Source organism: Siphateles boraxobius, unplaced genomic scaffold (genome assembly GCF_051911475.1).
Source record: "Siphateles boraxobius isolate OS27281-9 unplaced genomic scaffold, OSU_SipBor_1 24, whole genome shotgun sequence".
Taxonomy (NCBI): domain Eukaryota; kingdom Metazoa; phylum Chordata; class Actinopteri; order Cypriniformes; family Leuciscidae; genus Siphateles; species Siphateles boraxobius.
In genome coordinates, this window is record NW_027508855.1 from 138,034 (window position 1) to 165,244 (window position 27,211).

At 36.7% G+C, this 27,211-nt stretch overlaps 3 protein-coding genes across 7 annotated transcripts; all 3 read left to right on the plus strand.

The window, feature by feature from the left end:
• Position 1: 1 nt before the first annotated feature.
• Positions 2 to 2,145, plus strand: surf6 (surfeit 6). Its single transcript, XM_077240576.1, has 5 exons — positions 2 to 252; positions 330 to 442; positions 628 to 822; positions 898 to 977; positions 1,266 to 2,145. Exons 2-5 carry the CDS (start codon positions 349 to 351, stop codon positions 1,977 to 1,979), a joined length of 1,083 nt encoding a protein of 360 aa, XP_077096691.1. The 5' UTR covers positions 2 to 252; positions 330 to 348; the 3' UTR covers positions 1,980 to 2,145.
• kyat1 (kynurenine aminotransferase 1) lies at positions 1,967 to 8,177 on the plus strand. 5 transcript variants are annotated; one of them, XM_077240572.1, is made up of 14 exons: positions 2,500 to 2,710; positions 2,943 to 3,048; positions 3,155 to 3,213; positions 3,662 to 3,809; positions 3,923 to 4,072; positions 4,229 to 4,315; positions 4,404 to 4,529; positions 4,903 to 5,023; positions 5,102 to 5,178; positions 5,329 to 5,418; positions 5,518 to 5,704; positions 5,914 to 5,990; positions 6,083 to 6,169; positions 6,516 to 8,177. In XM_077240572.1, exons 2-14 carry the CDS (start codon positions 2,977 to 2,979, stop codon positions 6,573 to 6,575), a joined length of 1,341 nt encoding a protein of 446 aa, XP_077096687.1. In that variant the 5' UTR covers positions 2,500 to 2,710; positions 2,943 to 2,976; the 3' UTR covers positions 6,576 to 8,177. The 5 variants fall into 5 exon arrangements, with proteins under 5 accessions (XP_077096686.1, XP_077096687.1, XP_077096689.1 ...); XM_077240574.1 differs by having other exon boundaries at positions 2,644 to 2,753; XM_077240573.1 differs by having other exon boundaries at positions 2,650 to 2,710; positions 2,946 to 3,048.
• A 2,884-nt stretch (positions 8,178 to 11,061) lies between these two features.
• Positions 11,062 to 26,987, plus strand: prkaa1 (protein kinase, AMP-activated, alpha 1 catalytic subunit). Its single transcript, XM_077240570.1, has 10 exons — positions 11,062 to 11,219; positions 13,525 to 13,666; positions 16,614 to 16,707; positions 18,281 to 18,425; positions 18,507 to 18,594; positions 18,750 to 18,974; positions 19,106 to 19,255; positions 21,590 to 21,932; positions 23,572 to 23,698; positions 24,337 to 26,987. The coding sequence occupies exons 1-10, from the start codon at positions 11,123 to 11,125 to the stop codon at positions 24,630 to 24,632; spliced, it is 1,707 nt and encodes a 568-aa protein (XP_077096685.1). The 5' UTR covers positions 11,062 to 11,122; the 3' UTR covers positions 24,633 to 26,987.
• Positions 26,988 to 27,211: the final 224 nt, after the last annotated feature.

Consider the following 27,211-nt stretch of genomic DNA (forward strand, 5'->3'; position numbering starts at 1 on the left):
CGGGGATTCTGAACCACCATGCGCATGCGCGAGATCGAACACACATGTGCATGTTTCTGAATACACATTTGGTGAAGTTATTAGGGCTGTCGTATTCAATCCACATTTGAAGGCTTTTATCCGATTCAGTGACGAGTGTGCAATTTCTAGGGAGGTAAAATGCCTTTATATTTATTCTCCAGCTGATGGAACACAGTTAAAACATCACAGAAGTTGTGCGGTGAAATTACGACGTTTATTTTATTGTGCGAGGTAAACATTTCGAACAAGTTAAACGCATAATGATACGTTTACTACATTTATTAATTGATGTATTTGTTATTTATTAGTTTGTTTGTAAGAGGAATCATGGCCAGCCTTGCTGCGAAGTATGATTACCTGGAGAAGTTGACGCGTAAAGTATGTGTGTCTCAGAACAAGGAGCCAAAGAAAAGACCCTATGGTAATGTTCTCACATCAATGATTTTAATATTGAATAGTCACCTGCAGCTGTGGGGAAATCGTTATTGTTGGTTTATATATTTATTCATGCTAAGTTTGAATTTTCAAGTCAGCAGTTGGAAGAAGCACAAAATAACCTTTTTGCTAATAATTATATTTAATAAAGTTGTATTAATCCCCCTTTAGTTCCATTCCAAGGCAGTGGGGTCAAAGATGGTGCGCCTCCAAAGAAGAAAAAGAACAAGCAAAAGCCAACAAAAGGAGATAATATGAATACAAGCAAAAATAAACCAGTTTCAAAGAGCACTGGGCCTGCAGTACCTCCAGCTCAGAGAAAAAATGTTCAGAATGGGATTTCAGAGACACAAAAGAAGACTGAGGGTAAAAAAGCAGTTTGTAAAGAGAGAATATTAGTTACTTCAGAATGCTTTATTTGAACTGATACATCCCTGTTAGGTGGAACATCACAGGAATTTAATGCTGTGGACATTCTTCGCCAGAGGCTCCACCAGAAGATTGAGGAGTCTCGTGGACAGGTACATGCTCCAGTTGGACTAAAAGATTTAAAATGAAAGAAAATGCCATGTCTGTCAGAGGTATATTTAGTGTTAAAATGCTGAAATCTCTTTACTTAAGAGCATATATGTTTTCTACGGGTCAGAGTAATTGCGTAAATTGTTCATAAAAGCTACATGATGTTTTTCTTAAACAACAAACATTACTTGTATTTTTAAATAAAAAAAGTATTACATGAATAAAATAAGAAATGTATTATATTACACATTTAGGAGATTTTAAGTCAAGTATTTATGTGCTTTTTTCAGGGCACTCCTAAAGATCCTTCTTCGGAGGAGGTAAAGAAAAAACGAGAAAAACGAAAACAAGAAAGGGAGCGTCGTAAGAGGAAAAGGAAAGAGTTTCGAATGAAAAAGTTAGCAGATGCTGCAGCATTGCAGGCAGGAGAAGATGACAAAGAAACAGCAGAACCTCAACTGCAAGTCAGCTCTACATCTAGCACGCCTGCCAAAACGGAGCAGAGCTTCATCGTCTTCAATAAGATGGATGTTGGAGAAGACTATGTGGACAAAGGAACAAAGCTGATCCTGAATAAAAAGAAAAGGAAAGTGAAAGGAATGCTGACTCCGCTCACTGGTAAAAACTACAAGCAGCTTTTAACACGCATTGAGGCGAGGAAAGATTACCTGGAGCAGCTTAGGGAGAAGGATGAAAGCAAAGCAGAAAAAGAGGAAGAGAAGATGAGGTGGACCAATGTTCTCTACAAAGCTGAAGGTATGAAGATCAAAGACAATGAGGAACTCTTGCACAAATCATTGAAGAAGAAGGAGAAAATGAAAACTCAGAAGAAAAAGAAGTGGACAAAGAGGAGCCAGCAAGTTGTGGAGAAGATGCAAAAGAGACAAGACAAGCGGAAAAGGAATATAAAGCAACGCAAGGATGCCAAGATAGAGAAGCGCAAACAGAGGGCAAGAAAAAAGGGTCGTGTGCTGCCTGGGGATCTCAAGAAGGCTGACTTATAGGCAGAAAGGCGGAATGGGGGGGAAAGGACTTTGCCTTGTACTTCAGAACTGAAAAAGACATTAAAAATGCACACATTTTTCACAAAATGTTAATGTGAAGAAATTGTTTTTTTTTCTGTTGTCACTTTTAAGATTTTATCTTTATAAAGAGAATAATTTGTGTCCATATTTTGTGTCTTTATTATTCTGCCAAGCTAAGGTTGGAGTCGTTTATTTACATTTATTGATTTAGCAGACATATCCAACGTCACTTACAGTAGAGGTACATAAAGCAAATTGTCATAGAGCCAACACTATTCATGGTGTATTATGCAAGGTTTATTATAATGCTAGATTGGGAAATAAGCAAGAGAAAAGAAAAATACTTTTATTATTATTATTTGCCTCTTTTGTTCTCATTTTGTGTGTTTAAACATTGTACAAAAAGATTAATCATTACAAATTACAATGTGTATGTTGACAGGGTTAGTGCTAGTAGTCACTGGCCCCGCCCACAGCGGGGAAAATTCGGTTATCATTTACTCACCTTCAAGTTATTCCAAACCTGTACGAATTTATTTCTTCTGCTCAAGACATTCTTCAAAATATATAATTTTGTTTTATCTACTTCGCCTGTATCTCCCTTTAAGAGAAGTCTGCTGCCTGGAGGAGGAGCTCTGCTCGCAGGTTCATTGGCTCAAAGAAGAAAATGTATGACGTCTTAATTGGGGGAAGTAAACCATCAAGGTTTGGTACGAAACAGAAAGTTTTGTGCATTCGTTTTTAGAATACAGAGTTAAGTCGACATTTACCACATTATCGTTGTTTCGTTTGTATCTTTAATCCCTAACGTTAAATCCAAAGGACAAGATACTGTCATGTCTGAATCATTAACTGCACGTCATTTTAATGTTGACAGTTCAGTTACTAGAGATGTGGCCTGATTCTAATCTGTTACTGTGTGTTATTGATTTACGGCTTTAGCAGAAAACCTGTAGTAAATTTATTAGAAAACTGCATGTGGAGAAGAGCGGCAGTAATTGGACCCTCGTTGTCAAACAGATTGGCAATCGCAGGTTTTCATGATAAGGTATAGGAGACATTTAACACTCGATCGGTATTCCTGAAATTGTGGTTTAGTGGTGTAATTTGAAATCGTTTTGTCTTATTACATTCTTTTCTGCTTTATCACGCAGGGCATAATGTCTCGTAAATTGCACGCGAGAAGGATTGAAGGAATTGACAAAAATATATGGTAAGTAGTTTCATGGCCTATAAAGCAAGTGAAAGTATAAGACTGCCGCTGTCCATTCGACTTATTACACGGCATTTACCAAACAAGGAAATTCATGGACATATTGAGTTATTGTATTACGTAGAAAAAAATGGTCAAGCAACAACGAACACTGCAAAATCTTACTATAAACATTTAAATATGATACAATAAATATTCAAAGTAGCATACTGTCCTCCATATTTATAGTCGGTAGTCGCAATAACAGTTTTGAGTCGCAAGATGGCGCTAAATAGTAATTCCCGTATTAAAAGGTGCTGTGTCACTATCTGGTTACAGTAAAGATAGATCCATAGACATCATATATGATATCTATGGATAGATCTACCTTACCATTCTGCATCCCACATATTGAAGTAAAGTAAATGCATTTGTATGTTTAAAACTCCATGGTATTCCTTTTGTGTAGGGTGGAATTCACTCAGCTGGCTGCTGATTATAAGGCTGTGAACCTGGGTCAAGGGTTCCCTGATTTCCCCCCTCCTAGCTTCATTCAGGAAGCCTTCTGCAAAGCACTGAATGGAGGTTTCCCCATGCACCAGTACACACGTGCTTTTGTAAGATATAGAATGAACTATTTGCTTGTTTACTAAATGAACAACTGCTGCATAATATAATAAGTATATTAGTAAAGCTTTGTGAAAGAATCTAACAACATGCTGTCATACAGGGCCACCCAAATCTTGTGAAGATCCTGGCCAAGTTCTTCAGTAGGATTGTTGGTCGGGAAATAGATCCAATAGAGGATATCTTGGTTTCTGTTGGAGCATATCAAGCACTTTTCTGCACTTTCCAGGCTCTTATTGATGAAGGTGATGAGGTACAGTTATCGTTGTCAAGGCAATATTCATGTTCATTAAATTATATTTTATACTGTGATACATTGTTAGAAGAGAATAAAAAAGTCACTCAATGTCTGTTTCCTTATGTTCAATATGTGATATCAAAATGCCCCTTTTTTCCTTTTCATGAGCAGGTGATTATTGTGGAGCCATTCTTTGACTGTTATCGGCCAATGGTAAAGATGGCGGGAGGAACAGCTATATATGTGCCCCTTAAACCAGTATGTTCTTATATCATGTGACAAGATCTGTCAACTTGATCTGAGATTAAAATGTTTCTTTTGAATAATACTTGATGTGTATTGACAGAGGGAAGGCTGTGGTCCTGCTTTATCCAGTGCTGACTGGGTGTTGTCTCCAGCAGAGTTGGCGAGTAAATTTAGTCCTCGTACCAAAGCCATTGTCATTAACACTCCTAATAACCCTCTTGGCAAGGTGAGTCACCAACAAACAGAAGACAATTTTACCCATTCTTATACTTTAACCAATATATTTTTATACAAGCGAATTTCACAAAATCCGTCAAGAAATGACTTAATATTTTGATAGAAATCATGATTCTTTGATGAATAGAAAGTTCAGAAGAACATAATTTATTTGAAATAAAAATGCCTTTACTGTCACCTTTGTTCTGTATGCTGCAGTATTTCTTCAAAAACTGCCCCCAAAATGGTAGTGTAATTTATATAAAAATGTAAATTCCGATCATTCAGAGCTGAAGCTGAAACTGTGGTTAACCTTCAAAAACTTCCAGCTCAGATACATATGCCTATATGCTCAGCCTAACCCTAACTGTGGTTTCTTGCAGGTCTATCAGCAGGAGGAACTTCAGGTGATTGCTGACTTATGCATTAAACATGACGCCATTTGCATCAGCGACGAGGTGTACGAGTGGCTCACATATGATGGAACGAAACATGTGAAGATCGGTAAGAGCAAAACTCTGCGAATAATGCAATATAAACGTTTTGTGGACTTTTAAAGAAAAATCACTTTTGTTTTGACAGCCAGTCTGCCAGGTATGTGGGAACGCACTGTCACCATTGGGAGTGCTGGCAAGACTTTCAGTGCCACAGGGTGGAAGGTGAGCTGGCCAAATTCAGCAGGGTTTGTTTTTTGCAATATTAATTGGCTAGATTTGTCATTCTGTCTTTGGCTGGCTGGAAGTGCCTCAGCAGTTGGTTATTTTAGATTATCTCTGTTTTTGTCATCACATTACTTTATTTTAATGTAGGTGGGTTGGGCAATGGGATCAGGGCATATCCTGAAGCACTTAAAAACCGTCCATCAGAACTCAGTCTATCACTGTGCCACAGCTGCCCAGGTAAAACAATGCTCCTGAGTTTTAAATATAAAGTTTGTGTAATTTTTTTTTCATTTGAAATTTTTAGTGGACTGACATTGTCAATTATTGTTTCTTAAGGAAGCTGTAGCAGTAGGTTTTCAGAGGGAATATGATTTATTTGGAACAGAGGACAGCTATTTCCTCCAGTTACCCGTCCATCTTCATGAAAAGCGACTGAGACTGGCAGATTGTCTGAAGAGCGTTGGCCTAAAACCTATTCTGCCTCAGGGAGGATACTTCATGATTGCAGATATCTCAAATCTTAGTGAGCAACAGAAAAAGTGTAGAACAAAGTATTAAAACAGGAACTATTTTATATATATATATATATATATATATATATATATATATATAATATAATAATCATGGATTATAGAAATACAATTTTCACATCAGTGAATTCCCGATCTATCTGCCTGAAATGTGAAAAGTGATCTTAATATTGCTTTTTGATTTTAAATGTTGTTCTTTAAGATGTCAACCTTACTGACCCTGGTACTAAAGACGAACTCTATGACTACAGATTTGTGAAATGGCTCATAAAAGAGAAGGTACTTTTAAGCATGAGTATTTATAAAATCTTTAATCTATATAGCAAAATATGTTTTTAAATTATTAAAGCAAGTTCTTCACTTCTGAATAGGGACTGGCAACTATCCCTGTGTCTGCATTCTACAGCCCGGAACACAGAGAAGAATTCCAGAAATACATCAGATTCTGCTTCGTAAAGGTATTTTGAAGACAGAAATTAAACATGAAATCATTTGAAATAGGCATTTTAGAAATAAAATTGCTTAATTATTTGGGATGTCAATGTTTTATTGGAAGCCAATTGTATGCTTTGGAGACTGTTATCAAGTTGAATTATCACCATGACTAGTGTTTTTAGTTTTCTCTGTTAAACCTTAACAAAGTTAACTGTTAATTTTGACAGCCCTAATAATTTTAGATGCAATATAGGTTGCTTTATATAGGTGAATCATACATTAATGCAGGAAAAGTGATTGTGATCTGTAGTTCACCCTGTTAAAATGTTGTTTATATTATTTCATTAATATTTTCGTTAATATTAATAGGAGGACTCTACCCTGCAAGCAGCAGAGGACATCCTGAGGCAGTGGAGTGAAAGCAAATGAAAATTCAAAATCCTGACAGTATAGGCCTTAAAACAATGTGAAAAACAAGTGATCGCTTTTTAAGACATAGCAAAGCTAAAATGAGACTGGTAGCAGTTTGGGATATGGATAGTTATTTAAAAAGCATTTGTTATTAGGGTTAGGGATAGTTTACCCCTAAACTGAAAATTAAGTCATCATTTACTCGCCCTGGTGTTTTTCTAATGCCTTATGCCATTCTTTCTTTATCGGGCCACAAAAGAAGAAATAAAAAAATAAAAACGTCCTGCTCGTGCTCGTACTCGTACATAATGGCAGCGAATAGTGTGACCCGAATCAAGCTTTTAAAAAAAGACTCAAAAGGATCATAGTATGGTCCGATGTTTCATGTGTTTCAAGTATGCTGGGGGTATATGATAGGGTTTAGTAAAAAACAAACCGTAATTTAATGTATTATTTACAGAAAATCCTGAGCTTGGCCTTCTGTTCATATTCATGAGACTCTGATAGGGCCGCAGTTAACTCTAACTCACCCCCCCCAAAAAAAGCACACTAGTTGTAGTAAATCACGACATGAAATAAAATCCATGCACTTTCTATTCTGAGGTGAAATATATCCTTTTTGTTAACAAGAACTTATCACATTCACATCTGTCAACTTGTCATTCTGACTGAGAGCTGGAGTTCCAGTCTGGAGATATTTAGTTCAGTGAAGAAAGTGCATCGATACTTTTTTTTGGGGAATTCTAGGTATTGTATTTAACGTCGTGTTCTTTTTATTCTTGATTTCTCTTGGCAAGTTGGAGTGAACTAATGAATGCGCTTTCTGTGATGCGTTTGCATCTTTTTTTTAAAGCTTGATAATGGTCGCAATTCACTACTGTTATATGGACGAGCACGAGCGGGACTTCTTTTTTTTTTCATTTCTCTGTGGTCCGAAAAATAATGGCACACTGTATTAGAACAACACCAGGGTTAGTAAATAGTGATTTAATTTTCATTTTATGGTGAAGTATCCCTTTGAGGTTATATTTTTATTTATATATAGGCTATACCGTGCGCACAGCGTGCCAGAATACAGTTCTCTTTCGCGCTATATAAATGCAGGATTAGCAGATGGTGATATTTGCATCACTAAACACAGAGATGAAAAACCTGGCATGGCAAATGGGGTTAAAAAATGAAACAATTTTTCTTCTGCCTCCTTTTTCTGATCAATTTAGTCTTATGTCCTTGAATGTGAAATTGAGAATCATTGCTGCAAAGATAATATTCAATATATAGGCTATCATATTCATTTTGGGCTCAGAAGAATAATATGGGTGGGATCTTTTTAGTCGGTTAAGCATTGTTGTCCTTTGATTTTCCTGTTCTCATTTTTTGCTGTTGTTTTTCATCATGTTGGCATATATTTGCTGCCATTTGGATTATAGTTTAAACTGCAACACTGCCTGTTATTACTGTCTTGCTCCACTCCAAGTTACATATGACACATTAATAGATTTATCTTATTAAATTGTAATAAGCGTAATTGTAATAAAACAAATTTGATGAAGAGCCATTGGACTCCTGTGTCACCTGTGATGTGAGAACATGAAATAAAAATTTGTGGTGGTGTGGCAACTTTTACTTCCTTTTTCTTAATTTTTTCGTGGTTGAGCGCCCTCATTGAGTTTTTTTCCTGTTAATTGTGCACACTTAGTGTTGAATCTTAATAAAACAAATTTAAGCATACTCCTTGTATATTTTCGGCGCACTACTTCCATATAATGAGTAAAGCAGACTGCCTTTATTGTTAAGAGTTGTTTCTAAAAGCTGCAAAATTCCCATCAGTACTGCCAAATAGAAACATTGCCAGAGGAAAACAGATTGTATGTGGGAAGCGATACAATTCCTTTTTCTTCAAAAAATTAATTTAACTTACATTTTACTACACATGAACACTTACACTTACCTTTTAGAATGAATTCTGGAAAGGTCTATTGCTATACTCATGCATGGGTTAACTTTGCATGGAGATCAAAAAATTACTTTGTGACTTTTTCTTATTTTAAACTGTTCAAATTATGTGTTCACATGGAACCTGACAAATTGTGCTGTACAAATACTTTTTTTTCCAATTACAAAAGGAATATGTGCCTCATTGATCACACCCACAACACTGACACAGCAGCTTACAAAAACACACACACACACAAAAAGACAAAACAAGTTAACAATTCTTTAAATTCTTTCAGGATGTCCTCACAACTTAATTTGATCTTGTTCAACCAATTTTCTTCTATCGATTTGTGTTGGGATTACATGAATGATTTTTGTTGTGTTAAAGTAGCATTCGAAACTAGGACCTGGATTTCTACTTCCCATCATACTTTGCATGGGGCTGGATACACTGTGAGACATTTCAATATTTTACAGTACCATAACCTTATTTCAGTTTTTCATTCATGTAATTCATTCATGTGTACTAAATATAAATTAGATTTAATAATTTTTTTGATTTAAAAAAAATCATTTTATTTTTATCCCACATAAGTACTGACATTAAAATTACCTTATGTGTGTCTTCTATGTGTAGATTACTAATTGTGTAGATATTTTGCGTGTAGATACTTTACTGACACTATTTTCACCAAACAATGGAATTTACACTAAATAGTTTGCCTCAAAATAACTTGATTCAATCAAGTTTGGACATGTCTAAGTTAAGTTTAAGTTCATTTTACATTAAATATTTTAGTAGAGATAACATGTTTCCATTGTGTGGAACCACTGACTATTTTTTAATTAAGTTGAGCCTAAGAGGGGTTTTTATGTGTAAAAAGATGCAGACACAGCATAACGTGTAAAGAAGAGTTTTGTTAGGCTATTGCACAGTGGGTAGCATCTTACAGCAAGAAGGTCACTGTTTGGACTCAGCTGAGAGGAGGCCTTTCTGTGTGGAGTTTGCATGCTCTCCCTGAGTTGCATACGTGGGTTTTCTCACGGTGTTTCGGTGTGAATTGGTGACCCTAAAACATGACTTTAGGTGTGTGAATGTCTGTTTCTGATGCTGGAATAGACTCCATCATCCCTGTGACCCTACATGTAGCATTTTTTTTATGTTACAAAATGAGTTTTATAATGTTGCTGTATTAATAAATGGACAGAATGGAATAGAATTAAAAATTATTTAAGACAGAATAATAACACAAATATAGTTTTCCTATGTCTGAGAGTAAAAAAAAAATGGAATGCAAACAAAGATGTTTATAAATTGCATCACACAAATAAATAAAATAAAATCAGCTACTCTGTGACACTGGTTTTGGGTAAACTTTACTGTATCTCCACCCAATGTTCCTTAACATTGCAAAACACACACACACACACACACACACACACACACACACACACACACACACACACACACACACGCACGCACACGCACACACACACACACACACACACACACACACCAGTTGGGGTTCTTTATAAAAAGAGAGCTGAACACTTACAGACATCACTGAGAGCAACTTCTTGTTCTTGAATTGACATGGCGATGCAGAACTATCCGTTGCCTGCGAGGATCCCGATACAGGAGAATAGAGTCTACACTGCTCAGCCAGTGATAGTGTCCATGCCTGAGCAGAAACTCATGCCTCAGCAAAAAATCAATGATGATATAGTTTTTTCCACATTCAATCTTCACTGTTGCAACCCATGCTGCCTTGGGTTTGGAGCATTTTACAACTGGGTAAGCAGCACATTTAGGCCTATTTCATTATATAATTGTCCTGCTGCTTTTCAAATACCTCAAGGTATCGGCACGGTCTAATGACAGTAGAGCTCGATGCCTAAATGTTGCTGCCATCATTACTGGTGTCATCGTTGTGATTACCGTCATCGTCTTTTCCCAGACATTTATTCTACTCACATCAAGATTTCAGTGTCTTTAACTCCTCCATAGAACTAATGTCTGAATGCCTTTTAAGGCTTGTTATTAAATATATCCATAACATTCAGTAACCTATTGGTCTTTCTTGCCAGAGTAGGTCTAATGAAAGATATTAACAAGAAATATGTATACACACACACACACACACACACACACACACACACACACATCCCAGAAAACACTGAATGGTCCCCATTTGGTTATTTTGGGAACCAAATAAAAAGTTTGAGTAAAGTTGTGTTTTTTTGTTGAATTGTTTTTTTAAAAACAAATTTAGTTTTTCCTTCCCAGGACATTGCATGGTGGGTTTATTTATTTATTGTTTGTGATCATCTCAAAAGAACCTACATCTTTGGAATCCAATTGTGTAACTTACCTTAGTAAAAAAGCAAATATGTTGACATTATTCCAGCTATAATAATATAAATAATAATAATAATAATTAAATCGTTTATCTTAATAATTATAATTAGCATAATTTTGTAATAATGTCTTAAACATTAGTCCTAGAGTTTGGAGCTGGGTATTTTGGCGCGCTCTTCTTTACCGGTAGTTGTCAACAGAGACGCCGCTCTCTCCCGTCCCCGTCCCGCTGCTGCCTCTCTCAGGTAGGGCCTCAAACAGAGCGAAGATGGCGACGGACAAACAGAAACATGAAGGCAGGGTGAAAATTGGACATTATATTCTTGGAGACACGCTAGGAGTGGGAACGTTTGGAAAAGTCAAAGGTAAAACTGTCCCAGATGGTTTGGGTTATTGATGTAGTTAAGACGGTAAAGCAAAACTGGAGATGATCGAGTCTTTAAATGCGGCTAAGTTAAAGCAGCAGCAGCACTTGTTGGCTAACGTAATAACTGTAACGTTAGTCATAAAACAAACATTAAACAACGGAGCTTTCTGCGTTTGTCGCTGTCGATAGTGTCAGCCGATCGATGCTTCCGTTGTTTTCTGAATATTCGCACGCATACGGTATGTTTGTGTGGTTTGTAAATGGATAGGTCGCAGCTAACATAGTTAGCATCACGGTTTATGGAGTGATTATTGGCGTTCTGAAGTTGCAGTTGGTGGGGAGTCGGGGACTGATAGATACGCTCGTGCACAGGCCAAATGTCACAACCTCAGATGTAGCTTTCAGAAAGTCTGTCAAAATGACAAGAGAAATTAATTAATGGCCAAAACTCATTTTGCATTCTGTGAGTAAGATGAATTAAAATGATCGCGTTTTTGTAACTTAATTAATCCAGAATGTACTGTCTATTAATTTTAAAAATTAATGACATGGTTAATTAATGGCAGGTTAATTACATTCGTATTAGTCAGGCTATGTTTATCTTATATATATATATATATATATATATATATATATATATATATATATATATATATATATATATATATATAATAGGGCTGCAACAACTAATCGATAATAATAGATAACGAAATTTATTATGGTTTAATCACGCCTGCGCAAGGAAATCATCCGCCAGTCACGTGACTTTACAGTAGCTAGTGAATAACGCATATCAATGGGTGATGTGTGTGTTTGAAACCATTATTTGCATATGTAAAACAGCCTAGATAAATGATTTAGTTTGCAAACTGTTTGAAGGACAACGGCAGGCAGGATGAGAAACTTTTTCTTAAAATAAGTTATTTTTAAATCTGTTTAATTGAAGACAGAATCATCAACAGATTCATTGAAATATTTGTAACCCTATTTATAACCGTATGATTGCCCAGAAGCACCCAGCAGTTGATGACATTTTTAAAATCCCAATCTTTCTCAATCATGTTTTTCCCCCCACAAAGTCTGATGCAATAATGAAATGCCTGCTGAACAACAGTGAGACAATAGTAAATAATGGCTTCCCAGCTTGTTGTGTAATGAATCTTCCTGTATTATGGGGCAATACACAATGCCAACCTTTCAAGAAAGGAAGTGTGTTGGTTAGAGCAAATATTTCATAATAAGGGTCTTTGGGAAACAGAAGTTGCTGACAAAACATGGAGACTACTAATCATCAATCAAACAAAATAGCCTTCATAAAGACGATTAATAGTGTTCTGTTAGGTCTACGGGGTCTAGGACACTCACACACACACAGTTTACTCTGCATGACTGGGTTTTGTGTTAATGCATAACTAGAGCAGTCTAGTTAAAGCAGGCAGGCTGTTTTAAATGTTGCAAAAGTTGACTGAGACCATATACAGCTTCTGGGAACAGTTCAAACTTCAATGTACAGCTTTCAGAACTTACTAATGTAGCAAAATCCAGCCTTATAAGAAGCTGGTTAACAAGGCCTTTGTCCATATAAAAACAGTTAATGGAAAAATGTAATAAATATGCGGCGCACTTTACACATTACTGGCACTATAATGTTAATGCACGCTTTAAAGTTGTTGACTCCCTTACATCACACATTCTGCTTTTCAGCAGTTTGACAGTATTTAAGAGTCATTTATCCCACTGTTTATTAACAGAGTTCAACCCAGGGCAGTACCAATATAAAACTTTTTTTATGATTGTTAGCATAAACAGCATTGGCTTAACAATCTGCATACTGATTAGGCTGACAAGTAAAATGGACAATTGTAAATGCTTACAACAGCAAACTAGTGAGTTACCAGCATGGCACAAATACTGGGTGAAATAAAGTATTAGGCTAGTATTAGCCATATTACCAAGTTATAGATGAGTTTGTACAATTTGGACAAGCACAGTTTTTGCCATCAACAGCAAAAGATAGGCTACAGGAAGCACTTTCTTCTCTTTTTTTATATTGTAACTATGCATGATTACATGGTTGGTTGCATTTTTATTATTTACAAAAAGCAATTTTTCCTTTTCAGAAAAAGACATGCAACCCACCGGCATTGATTTTGAGTTAGAGTAAATGGGTTATTCAGGAAGATCTTCTTTAGAGATTGATAGGACAGTTGCTTCTACATTGAATTTGTGTGTCTTTTTCATAAATACTTTGTGAATTGTATTGTAGGCTATATTTTTCATTGACCTTCTATCTGTCTGTGCAGTTGGCCAGCATGAGTTGACCAAGCACCAGGTGGCGGTAAAGATTCTAAACCGGCAGAAGATTCGCAGTCTGGATGTGGTGGGGAAGATTCGGCGTGAGATCCAGAACCTCAAACTCTTCCGTCACCCGCATATAATCAAACTGTAAGTAGCATCCATGACCTATTTGTTAAAAACGTGTACCCATGATCAGGGATGCCTCCTGTGTGTATCGGCCAATAAAAGCAATTATTTTCACTATCGCCATCAATCTATTGTTTAAAAACAAACAGCTGATGATCAGGGCTGCTTATATCCTGTCAATCAAAAGGGGACGAAAAAAACCCATCAGACTGCAACTTATACTGTGTGTGAAGAAAAATGTCTCGCATTGAATTTAAGCCTGTCTAAGGCTGTTAATAATGCATAAACAGTTCGAAAATAGACGTTAAAGCAGGATCTATTTGACTCTATGAATCACCCTTAGGCCGTGTGTCCACCGAAGCGTTTTTTCACGCAGCTGGCGTAAAATTCCAATTGTTTTCAATGGGAGCGCCGCGTTTTTAAAGGGAAACTAAACCCTAAACCACCTTTTTTTAGTTAATGATCTGTAAGAATGGGGCTTTATTAGTACTGTTCATTGATTCGAGTAACTTTTTTGACATTTGTGTATAAAGTCTTTTAATTCTACAATCTATGGTGTAAAAATGTCTGAGTGCTGCCCTCTTCAGGTTGAACGGTGGCTACTGCAGTTAAATTTTCCTATTGGATGTTTGGGGTGGTTCGTGACGTAAGGGGTTGTTGGTGAGGTAGGCAAGTTCCATACAGACGGATGCGTCTCAGCATTTCTCATGCGTTTCCAGCATTTTTCTAATATTGCTAGTGGGTGGAGTCAGGCTCTGACCAGGGGTTCAGTTACCCTTTAAAACGCCATGAGCGAACGAGGCGCTGAACTTTTTTTCATGCTGAGGTGCTGAGCGCCCGGCGTTTTTTACTGGTCGCCGGGAGTTGAAAAATTTTCAACTTTGGGTAAAACTTTTTACCCAGCCGTCCAATCACAGTGGAGGAGGGGAGGGACAAATACCACACCGAACAACTGTCACAACATTCTTTCTGTACAACGACATCAACCAGCAGAGCTAACCAAAAAAAAAGAATGAAAAATAACTTTTTAGTATGAAACAAATTATCTACGAAATCAGTTACAAGTAAACTGTGCTGCGGATATTCTGTATCATAGCAACGAATTGTGAAAAACGCAGCGCTGCCAAAACGCTCTCAAGCGCCCACAGCTAGGCGTTTTCAGCAGAGCGCCTAGCGTTTTCAGCCGGCTAAAAACGCTTTGGTGGACACACGTCCTTAGTTTAAGCCAGGGTTGCCAGGTCCATGGTATTTCCCTACACCAAACATAATTTGTTGTGGTTATAATTCACCTGGAAAGAGCGTTGTGCTCTGTTACTTCTGATTAGAAACAAAGACTTATCTTTCAAATTCTGTCCATTTTATCACAAAATTCAAACAATAAATGGGGTTTTGACGCTCTTAAATGTGACGTGACAGATTGCTGTAGTGGCAGTGTGGAGCAAGTCTTTTCTTCCACTTAATATAGGTTATAGCAACATGCATAAACATCAAAAAGTATGTTGAAAGATTCAGTGCAACTTACTAATGTATCATGTCTCATGTTATCACTCAAACAATGTTTCAACTGCAGAAAGACGTCAATAAAACAGCTTGTGAACAATGTCACTTAACATTGCATTTAGCTCAGGAAAGTTATGTTCACAGTTTATTAGTTGGCTGTAAAAAAAAAAAAAAAAAACACTAGAGAGGAGCATATTTACTATTATTTATGTTTGAATAAATTTAAGTGTTTAAAAAAACGACCTTATGTGCAACTGAGTTGTATACACATTTTTTCTGTTTTTATTTGAGTGTAATTATTATATATGAAAATAAATACCAGTTCAATATAATAGTTTGGGCTAATTCTGACCTCTAATATTATAGCAATGTGCAAAATGAGAGGGTTCCCTGTAAAGTTTTCAGCATTATTTGGCAGAGGTTTTTTTTTCTCAATCGTATTGGCAGATATATTTAGTGTCTGTGCATCTCTTCCCTTGATTTAGAGGCTTTAGCAGATTTGTTTTTCTCAAATTGATAATTTTTCCCCCCTTCATTCCCTTTCTCTCGTTTCCAATGCAATGAAAATTCTGTTTCCCTGGCAGATTCATTCCCTCTGAATTCTAATTCACAGATAATGCAGTATTTTATTTAGGGGCTAGAATGTGCACCTATTTGACCTACAGATAATCATTTTGAGTTGATTATATTTTTTATGTATATCTATTCCAGAGTCATAATTAAAAGAGGAGCAAACTTGATGTGTGTGTGAATGAGACCCAGCATCTGTGGACTGGTTTTGCTTCTCTGGAGACCATGCTTCTATTTTTCTACTTTTTTTCTTCTTTTTTATTTTGTGGCATGGAATGAGGCAAGACAGTCACAGAATTACAGTGGATTGAAAAGAGAGAGGGGATTTTCATTTCCTCCTATTATAGAGATGCAGTAAATATTTGTCTTTGATGTTCTGAACAATTATTTCCTGTCTGTCTCCTTGATTTTTGTCTTTGTCTGTGTATTTACATGTGGGCTGTTTGTCTGTTGATGTCTTATTTTGAGGTCAGTGTCAATAATAAAGACACATACCTTTACTCTGGCCAGATAATACATGGAAATGTCGAAGCTATCCAGACTTGCTCCAAAACCATTAGGGATTCTTTGACATTTCCCATAAAAATTGATTGTAAATAGTTTATTTACTGTTATTTTGTTATTTAGTAAGTATAAAAAAAAAATGTATAAGTGTACAATCTAGCATTACTAACTAGCATTAAAACTAAAAACCTAACTGTTAAAATATGCCTGAATTTATCATTTAACCAGTACAAGAAAGGGAATACGTTTTCTTGTTTAGAATGTTGTAGATCTTAAAAGCTTTACATTTACATTTCAGATGTTTTCATCATTCAGATGCATTTGTCTGTGACTACAGAAGCAAACGCATGTATTCTTTACAAATTTGTGCTTTTTTTTTTGTTTTGTTTGGCAGTTACCAAGTCATCAGCACACCAACAGACATCTTCATGGTAATGGAATATGTTTCAGGAGGGGAACTCTTCGACTATATCTGTAAAAATGGAAAGGTACAGCTTTTTAATTTGTAGGTTATGATTAAGACTGGAAAATGGATTGCTTATATTGATGATAGAAATAATCGACTGTTCATTTAATTGTTGTATAGTTGAGTCTTTTGTGTTGTCACTGGAGAACCTCCATCAGTGATGCCACTTTAGTGTTGTGAAAAAAAAAATTGATATGATATATTCTTATAATTGAAGAATTTCAGTTTTGCAAAGCAGAGAGTCCTGCAGGAAGATACTAAAGCATCATAGATCTGCTGAAAGAGGAAGTACAATCTAGGGATGTGGGCAGAACACAAATGAAGATATTTTTGATGAAATCGGAGAGCTTTCTGTCCCTCCAAAGACAACTACACAAGTGGCACTTTGATGCTTTAAAAAGTTCATAAAGAGATTGTAAAACTAATCCATATGAATTGAGCAGTTTAGTCCAGACAATCGCTTTATAAACTAAACAGTTTGAATTTAAGCTTTTATTCACATTTCAACATTTATCAACTCACACATCAGTTGTGGTAAACAGAAGCTCAAGCATGTTCTCTTGATGTGCAAGAACCAATGAGGTTCATTCTCGTGTGTTACGCAGCCCGTTTGAGCTTCTGCAAGAACCAATGAGGTTCACTCTCATGTGTTCGCGCAGCATGTTTGAGTTTCTGCTAGGTTTGTTTGAGGTCCTGTTTATGTTTGCTGATCAAAGTTTGTATGTGAATAAAAGCCTAAATTCAATCTGTTCATCATATAAAGCCATTGTGTGTTTTCAGAAAAATTTGGACTAAACCACTCAATTAATATGTTTTAGTTTTATGATGTTTTTATGAACTTTTTGAAGCATCAAAGTGGTAGTTGCGTAGCTGTCTCTCAGATTTAATTTGTGTTCATACGATGAACGAAAGTGTTATGGGTTTGAAATGACATGAGGGTGAGTAATTAATGACAGAATAAAACTTTTTGGGTAAACTAACCCTTTAAGCGTTCAATTAAGCTTTGTTAGCCATAGACATTTATTCAAATCAACTGAATCAATTGGACCAAAAAGTTCAAACCTAATAATCTATTAAACAGATTTCCTCACTCAGTCACTCAGCACGTTAAGGCATTGTTGTTCGTTACCGCGGCAACCACTTTTCTATTTATTAAAGCATCCTAAAAAATAATCAGAGTTTGCACTAAAATGTTAAGCAGCACAACTGTTCTTAACTTTTATAATAATCAATGATTCTTGAGCAGCAAATCAGCATATAAGAATTATTTCTGAAGGGTCATGTGACACCGAAACTGGAGTAATGATGCTGAAAATTCAGCTTTGCCATAACTCTGTTGTAATAAAAATTCTAATAATATTTCACAATAATATCATTTTTACTGTATTTTTGATCAAATAAATGCAGCCTGGGTGAACATAAGACTAATGAGGAATAAACAAATCTTTCCAACCCCAAACATTTGAACAGTTGTGTATATCAGGGTCCACAAAATCATCACAGTAAGTTGCATCAGGGGAACATTAAATGCAGAATGTTCAGTTTAGACCACATGGGAGATGTTCAAATAATACAGGTCCTGTGTCTCTGGTTAGTTGGATGAGAAGGAAAGCAGGCGGCTGTTCCAGCAAATCATCTCAGGGGTGGATTACTGCCACAGACATATGGTGGTGCACAGAGACCTCAAGCCTGAGAATGTCCTGCTGGATGCGCACATGAACGCCAAGATTGCAGACTTTGGTATGTGAACTCTTCATATTTGTGAATTTGTTTTAATGTTTATTTCACAAGCTATACAGACTTCGACTTTTCCTCATGCAGGCTTGTCAAACATGATGTCGGATGGAGAATTCTTGAGGACGAGTTGCGGCTCTCCTAATTATGCTGCTCCGGAAGTCATCTCTGGAAGGTACCGTTTACCGCTGTGCCTGTATTTCCTTTTACCATTAGTTTTTTTATTTTTAAATGATCTTCTCAAAAACAATGCTCTGTGCGGTTTCAAATGGCTTTGTGAAGGCCGTTCATTCAGATTATCTCTTGACGGATCTTGCTGTTCTGATCCAGGTTATACGCAGGCCCTGAGGTGGACATCTGGAGCAGCGGAGTGATTTTGTATGCCCTGTTGTGCGGAACGCTGCCGTTTGACGACGACCACGTGCCAACACTGTTCAAGAAGATCTGTGATGGAATCTTCTTCACGCCACAGTACCTGAACCCCTCCGTTATTAGCCTTTTGAAACACATGCTCCAGGTGGACCCCATGAAGAGAGCCACCATCAAAGAGATTCGGTCAGAAACTACACCAAGCACTGTCTATTTCTTTTAGTCATGCCATAACTATTAGGATGTGGAGAGTAAGATTTGTAAAAGTTCAAATCAACATCTTCTCTCTTTATCTGTTCATTGCTCTCCATTTTCAGGGATGATGAGTGGTTTAAGCAAGATCTCCCCAAATATCTGTTCCCGGAGGACGCTACATACAGCAGTAATATGATTGATGAGGAGGCGCTAAAGGAGGTGTGTGAGAAGTTTGAGTGCACTGAGGAGGAGGTGCTCAACTGCTTGTACAGGTTTGTGCTTATTTATTTTAATCTGTAATGGGCAACTCGTTCTTGACCGTCATATAAAGAGGATCACATTCAGAAACAAACTGTTTGAATTAGATTCTTTATTTATGCAGAAATTATTTATTACAAAAATAACACCATGTCAAGGGGTTTAAACAATAACAGGAAAAATAGTAATCCATTGGAGTGATAAACATCGATAAGCATAAAACAAAAGACAAATCAGCAAGTTGGCGCAAATGGCTTCTCCAGAGAACAGTTCCTTAAGAGGAAGTACTGTTGAGAAAGACACCATAAACTTTTATACCCTCCACCCACAAATCATCAATTAACAATGAAGTCTTCCGCAAGTCCTGCAAATCACATTTCGACACCATACTGTCCCCAGGATGCAGAATGTGGAAAACGGGGCCATAACATGTCTCCTCAAAACAATTCTGCAAAGAATTCAACAAAAAAATGTCATTCCTCTCTTTATCTGCCAAATAAGACAGATGACAGGGCAAATCAGTAAGAATTTCAGAGTTGTTAAGGCGTCGATCTACTTTTCCCCGAGAAAGAAGATTCACATCCTCATCAGTATTTTCTGGAGAAGAGTCATTTGTACTATAGGATGAAATGGGTGAAACCACAGACTGTCGTTCTACATTAAAAAGATCACAAGTTTGGCACAACACCAACAGAGACTGAAGTTAACGGAGCTATATAAGATTTAAAAAAATGAATGTGACAAACCTGAACTCTCCTCCGACGATCAGGAGTATTCACCAGATAATTATTAACTGAAAGGCACTTAGCTATTCTGTAGGGTCCTGTAAACTTTGCTTGAAATGTATTATCATGAAGAGGTAGCAAAGCCAATACCTGATCATTCTCCTGAAATCTCCTTAGCCTTTTTGTCAAAAAGTTGTTGCATTTTAGTTTGAGATTTACACAACTTCTTTTAAGCAATAGCTTGTGTCTCAGAAAGTCTACAGGGAAACCCACTCACGTAGTCTACAACATTTTCGGGAGGCCTAGAGGTTTGCCATTCATCAGCTAAAATAACAGTAGGTCCTCATACTGTATGCCTAAACACCAGTTCATTTGGATTAAAACCAATGCTGTCTTTGGTTACTTCACGTATAGCCAATAACATCTACGGTAGGCCCTCTTCCCAATCAGCATCAAGTTTCACACAATATGATCCTAAGAGATTTCAAGGTTTGATGAAACCTTTCAAGAGCCCCCTGACTCTGTGGATGGTAAGCACTAGAAATATTGTGGGAAACTTGAAGTTGATGCAGGGCTTTTGAGAACTCTCGACATACTTGTCTTCGAACCATTATCAGATTGCTTTGGGATACCAAAAATAGACAAAGTTAGTGAGGGCTTTTAAGATAGACTTACTAGTGATAGGCCTTAATGGGTAAGCTGCAGGATAACCTGATGACCAGTCCTAGACCGTGGCAAAGGACCAACAAGTCAATCTTTTTCTAAAAACTGAAAACCGTTTTTCAGACCCCGGTATGACCAGCAAGTAATTGATGAGCCAATTGCGATACAGATTCTCTAAGCGTAAAGCAACTACAATCTTGGTTTTAGGTTCCCTCAAAGAATTTTCTACTTTTGACAAAGTAGACCATCTTCAAGGAAATATGATTCAGAATGATCGTCAGATCCCTCCTTAGACCCTGCTGCAGAAAATAAAGGCTTAAGAGTGTCGTCTGTCTCTTGTGCTGTAATTAACTCCTCTTGAGAGATCTGTAAAAGAGGAGTTAGAGAACAACCATCAACATTAGAAAGATCAGCACAACTAATATTCTCAGGAGTGAACATTAACCTCAGGTGCTTTAACAGATTCGATCATTGCTTTACACTAGATTCTTCCAGACACAAACACATCATTAGATTCTGGTTCGCCTGAACTGACAAGGAAAAGAGGGTATCATTAAGTGGAACCTCTACAAATTGATGTTTAGATAGTTGTTTAGCCATTGATTAAATGACTGCACAAGCCGGAAACAAATCAGGGAATTATTTGTTGCATTTTCAACCTCATATTTTATGGGTACAGATTCTACTATGGGTGGAGCTACCACAATACTCTCTCCCTGAACATTCCCCCCAGCTAAATCATTTCTTAAAATAAAGGCAATTCCTGGCCCTGAAAGTGTCGAACGAACACCAACCGCAACATCACCAGATACTATCACTGAGGAAAGATGGATTCTTTCCAAAGGCACTTCAACAAACCACATCTCAAAACCTTGTACAAAAACAAGGGTTCTGTATGTTGTTTCATATACGTGTTAGTTTTTCTAATATGTTCTGCCTTTATCCTCCCTTGTTTTGCAGTCGCAATCACCAGGATCCTCTTGCTGTGGCCTATCACTTGATCATAGACAACCGCCGCATTATGAGTGAGGCCAAAGACTTCTATTTGGCCTCCAGCCCCCCAGACAGCTTCCTAGACGATCTGCCTGCTCATCACAAGATTCACCCTGAAAGAGTGCCATTCCTAGTGGCCGAGTCTCAACCGCGTCCTCGACACACGCTGGATGAGCTTAACCCCCAAAAGTCTAAGCATCTCGGTGTTCGGCGGGCAAAGTGGCACCTGGGAATCCGTAGCCAGAGCAGACCGAATGATATCATGAGTGAGGTCTGTCGTGCTATGAAGCAGCTGGACTATGAGTGGAAGGTAAGCATCTGTGCATGTGGTTTGATTTGAACTTTAAATTTCTCCAATCACTGCAGCATTTAAAGAGATAGTTCACCCAAAAATTAAAGTTGTCATCATTTACCGTCATGTCATACTAAACCTTTATGACTGACTGACTTCTTCAGAACTCAAAAGACGATATTAACTGAAGATAGAAATAACTGTTTTTGTCCATACAAAAAAGTCAGTGGTGTCCAGCATAACTGTTCCTTTAAGGTGAGTCATATGGCGTTGCCGTGTTTTGGAACAGATTATGTGAATAAATTGCATCCAGACATAAAAAACTTAGTCCGTTTAGGCCAGGAATATACAAATTGCAGTAATAAAGGGTTGAGGAGTGGTAAAAATAGATAAATGGAGCGAATGCATGTCCTGCTATGCATTTTTTCTGCTTATCCTCCTGAGGTTCATGATCTTAGGGTAAATTCCATCTCTTCCTTGTGGGAAATAGTTTTGGGACTTCTGGTAAATTCTATAAATAGAAAAGACTTGACAGTTTTCTCTCTTTCTCACACACACTCACACACACACACACACACACACACACACACACACACACACACACACACACACACACACACACACACACACACACACACACACACAAAACTTACTGAGTAAGCAAATAGAATGTTAACAACAAACTTTACAGTATGGTATCTTCTTAATGCACTGTCATTATTAGAAGAGCCTGGAGCTAAAATGTAAACAGAGCCTCTAAAGTATTAAGGACAGAAATGTTTTTTTAATGGTACACTACTGTTCCAAAGTTGGGGTTCGGTACGATTTGAAAAAAATGTTTTTGAAGGTAGTATCTTGGCTGTATTTATGTTAAATTTATCATTTAAAATGACAGTTTTTGGTCAATTTAAAAAAAAAAAAGTTTTATTTAGTCCTGTGATGGCATTTGCTAAAAAAAATTCCAGGATTGTTTGATGAATTGGAAGCTCAAAAGAACAGCATTTATTTGAAATAGAAATCTTTTGTAACATTTTGTAACGTTTGATCGATTTAGTGGGTCCTTGCTGAATAAATTATTATTATTTTTAAACTAACCTCAAACTTTTGAATGATAGTGTAAATTAAAGTTACACTATGGAATTTTCGTCTCTGTTGACATCTATGGTTGAAACAAAATCACAGAGGATTGTTTTGTTTTTTATTTCAGTTATGTTTATAATAAGAGGAATATCTATTAAATATTGTCTGACAAGGTAATGTATCTGCCGCCGTCATAGAAAGACCTTTGATGATAACCTGTGGCTGAAGGCATTATATGGTTGGTTTGTGTATCTTAATTCAACTGGCTGAATTTCAAGCATGTTTGACTGTGTGAGTCATCAGTTTTGGACGAAATATGCTACGTCTTTGTTTATGAGAGTGTTCATTCTTTGTCTTATCTCTTAGCGGGCTCTCTTATCACGTTGCACAGTGTTTACTGCTGTTCAGGAGAATGCCATTCAGACCTCTTCAAAACAGTGCAAATAGTGTTACACTGCAATGAACCCGTCGGCACAGTCCTTTTTAAAGTTAAACGTTGGTAATTATGAATAAACTTGGGGTCTTTTACAGTCAGATTTTTTAACCCTCCTCTCTTTTTTCCTCTTTGGTTTGATAGGTAGTGAATCCTTATTACTTGCGAGTGCGGAGGAAGAACCCAGTCACTGGCATACATACAAAGATGAGCCTCCAGCTCTACCAGGTGGACAGCAGGACATATTTACTGGACTTCAGGAGCATAGATGGTAAAATTGTCACTCTGTGTGTGGTGGTTTTATTCAATGTTTAGTTTTATTTAATTATTTGTTTATAACTGTTTTTAATTTACCAATAACCAATAAAATAAAATAAATGAAAACAGACAATCACACATAAGAATATGAATACTGAATAGATCTGACTGAATAATACAATATTATTTTCAGCATGTCTGAACTGTTACTATGTTGTACACTACTTAAAGCTTGTGAGACATCAGTAAGATTAGTTACTGAATGGTTCTTTATATGACATTGTGTAACTACACATTATGAGTTTTGTAGTCAGTGGTATCTTATAATACATTTTAAATGTAATATTTTTACTTAATATGTTGTTGCAATTATTGGATTGCCATTGTGTTATTATAGTTTATGTCAGCAAGAAATTTTCTAAAGTTCCAATTAAAAAAGATTTAAATGGCCTATAGATTTAAGTCATTCAACCCCTAATTGTAAATTTTAGGAATTGGCTTATATTTTATATATATATATATATATAATGTTTTATTAACTGTACTAAAAGGAACCAGAACCATTAAAAGGAAATATTCCCTACAATTCTCATCCCTGTTGTGGTGTGTTTTATGTATACTTCACCATTTGATGTCTTCTGTTACTTTCAGATGACATGATGGAAGTAAAATCAGGGACTGCCACGCCTTACCGCTCTGGCTCAGTCGGTAACTACCGGACTACCCTAAAGAACGAGAAAAACGAATGTGAGGACGCAACAAAGGGCGAGGCGTCCGCACCCTCCACACCTCCGATATCCGGAGGGAAAGCGGCGGAAAGCTCTCTGGCTTCTTCTCTTACCTCCTCAGTGGATTCCACTGGGGGAGAGATCCTCCCCCGGCCGGGAAGTCACACCATAGAGTTCTTTGAGATGTGCGCCAACCTCATCAAGCTGCTAGCACGATAACTTGTGGTTCCTCTTATGCCTTCTCTCTCTCTCTCTCTCTCTCTCTCTCTCTCTCTCTCTCACTCTCTCTCTCTTTGGCTTGATTTCTCTTTCTTCTAGAATACTCTCTACCTCTTCATCCTCAGATGTCTGTGTCTTCATCCACAGCAGTCCTCCTATCTCTATTCTTTTGTCTCTCTTTTTCTCTCTCAGTGTCTTTAGAGCAATAAGCATGCAGACAGACTCAAGACTCCATGCATCCCACTTGCATGAACAAGCTGAATGGTCTGTGGCCGTACAGTCGCCAGCATCAGCCTGTTTAAGGGGACTGAGAAAAGGTGCAAAAGGGAAAAGGATGGAGGTTGTTTTTTGTGCCACAGTCAAGGTGTAAGAAAGATTGCTAAGCCACTTTATTGTATCTATACTGTTTTAGAGATGGTTTTACAATTCTTTTTCGGGTTTTATAGCAAGGATTTCCTTGCAGAGAGTGAGGCATAGAGTTATACACTGAGCTAGCTGTACTGTACACAATGCTGTTGCTATTCTTGGAGGACCAAGAGATCTATAGAGAAAGAGCCCTAGTGGGCATGTGGGCCGACAAGTGAGACAGAAAGCGCTTTTGCACAGTTTTACCTGAAAGTTTTTGTGGGCCAGTGTCATGACTGGTTATCCCATTGACACAGCCTAATGGGAAGGGCACTCGATTAAGAGGAGCCTACTTAAATAGCGGGCTACTGCTGGGACGGGCCAATTTAACATGGTGGGCACTTTAACACAAAGGGACAACTTGATAAGTCAGCCTTTCTTAAGGAAGAGACCAATGTAAGACCCATTGATCCTGAGGGAGTGCAATGTTTTTGCCTCCGTTTCATAGATTTTTGTTTGTTTGTCACACCTTAGACTTTTTTTCTATTTGCTCACATTTTACATAAATTTAAGTATATACAGAATTTAAACATGCGTTCAGATTTATGTTTATCAGTGCTTTAAATGAGGTTGTAGATTGTACTGAAATTGTGATATTGGACTGGATTTTTTTTTTTTTAAGAAATGTTTAATATCGCTGTAAGATGTTTTATTCCATACACTGCTTTATCAAAAACTTTTTTTACTTTTATTTTAGTTGTTTTACAAAACAATGGTTGCTTCAACAATAAGTACTCCTTAAATCAAATGTCTCTTTACCCCCCTCCCCTTCAGATTTCTTTATTTTTTGTTTTGTTTTGTTTTGTTTTTTGTTTTGTTTTAAATGTAGGCTGCAAAGATAAGTGCATTTATGAACACTTTAAAAAACCACTGAGGTGGCCAATATAGTTAATCACCACAATGAATGAGTTTAAATATTAACTCATATTGGCAGATATCCTTTAAAAATTGACGAACTGTGGCTGAGTGAGCCACATAGTTTTGTCTTATTCCTGTTTGAAAGCCAGTGAATTCATAATCTGAAAGATCTGAAAATCGGAAAGCTCCTCCTACATGCATGTGGCTTCATGTGCCATCGTAAGTCCACAAAGAAAGGTCAACATGAATAAAAAAATATTTTATGTAGGAGCTTACTGACTGGAGAAATCCTCCTTCAGATCGGTGTTTTATGTCCCACAGAATGCAATGAAAACAATATGGTTTTTAAATAGTTTGCTCGTGTTTGTTTGCCTGTCTGGAGCTCCAGCTGTTCAAATTGATTATATAATTAATAGGTTTTAAACCATAAATTCATACCTTAGTTTGTTTGGCACAGCTCATTTACAAGTCATGTGATATAAGCAAGAAGAATGTCTTAATGCACATTCTTACCACAAAGTATAACGTGATTGATGATGATCACTTGATTGGTCCTAACAAATGCAGCAACATCATATTCTCAAAAAGAAAAAAATAGGCCTGTAAATCTCTGATTTGACTGAGGGAATTCTTGAGGATTTTTTACATGTTCATGTCTAGTTTCATATATATATATATATATATATATATATGTAAAAAAATATTACGTCTTTTTTGTTAAAAACTGCACTGTCGTTTCAAATCCTTAATTAATGAGACTTTAAAGCTAAAACTTGACAATCCATCCTTTGTAAGACAGCTTAAGACAAATCCAGAGAAATTGTTTGGTTTTGCGCTGTCCCTTTACCTTTTTTCTTTTTTTTTTAAATATATTTCCCTGTGCAGTAGTTCGAATGATTACTCTTCTTTATCATTAGGGAACAATTTCAGCCTTTGAAAACAAGTTTAGAAAATCTGTTGATGTACTTCTCTTAACTGCATTTATGTTGATTATCTGTGAAGAGATGCACCTGACAGAAAATTACTGATCATTTACAATTAAAAAGATGATTTGTAAATACAACTGCCTAATAAAATAATACATGAAAACAGGATTGTTCTGTGTCTTATGAAAACATTGTGAATGTTGTGACTTTATATGTACATTACTGTATATTGGTAATATTTCACAGCATTAGCTAATAACTGTAGTAAGTATTACATTAATTACATTATATTAATTAACTTAAAATATATTAAACTTAGAATTACTAATATATAAACATAATCATACAGGGAGGGACATGATATAATGAATGGGATATGTATATAATTTG

Coding starts and splice junctions, on each gene's coding strand:
- surf6 (XM_077240576.1), top strand. CDS start 349: ATGGCCAGCCTTGCTGCGAAGTATGATTACCTGGAGAAGTTGACGCGT. Junction 443..627: donor GCCAAAGAAAAGACCCTATG/GTAATGTTCTCA, acceptor ATCCCCCTTTAG/TTCCATTCCAAGGCAGTGGG. Junction 978..1,265: donor TTGAGGAGTCTCGTGGACAG/GTACATGCTCCA, acceptor TGCTTTTTTCAG/GGCACTCCTAAAGATCCTTC.
- kyat1 (XM_077240571.1), top strand. CDS start 2,977: ATGTGGAGAAGAGCGGCAGTAATTGGACCCTCGTTGTCAAACAGATTG. Junction 4,316..4,403: donor TATATGTGCCCCTTAAACCA/GTATGTTCTTAT, acceptor GTGTATTGACAG/AGGGAAGGCTGTGGTCCTGC. Junction 5,024..5,101: donor AACGAAACATGTGAAGATCG/GTAAGAGCAAAA, acceptor TTGTTTTGACAG/CCAGTCTGCCAGGTATGTGG.
- prkaa1 (XM_077240570.1), top strand. CDS start 11,123: ATGGCGACGGACAAACAGAAACATGAAGGCAGGGTGAAAATTGGACAT. Junction 11,220..13,524: donor AACGTTTGGAAAAGTCAAAG/GTAAAACTGTCC, acceptor CTGTCTGTGCAG/TTGGCCAGCATGAGTTGACC. Junction 16,708..18,280: donor ATATCTGTAAAAATGGAAAG/GTACAGCTTTTT, acceptor GTCTCTGGTTAG/TTGGATGAGAAGGAAAGCAG.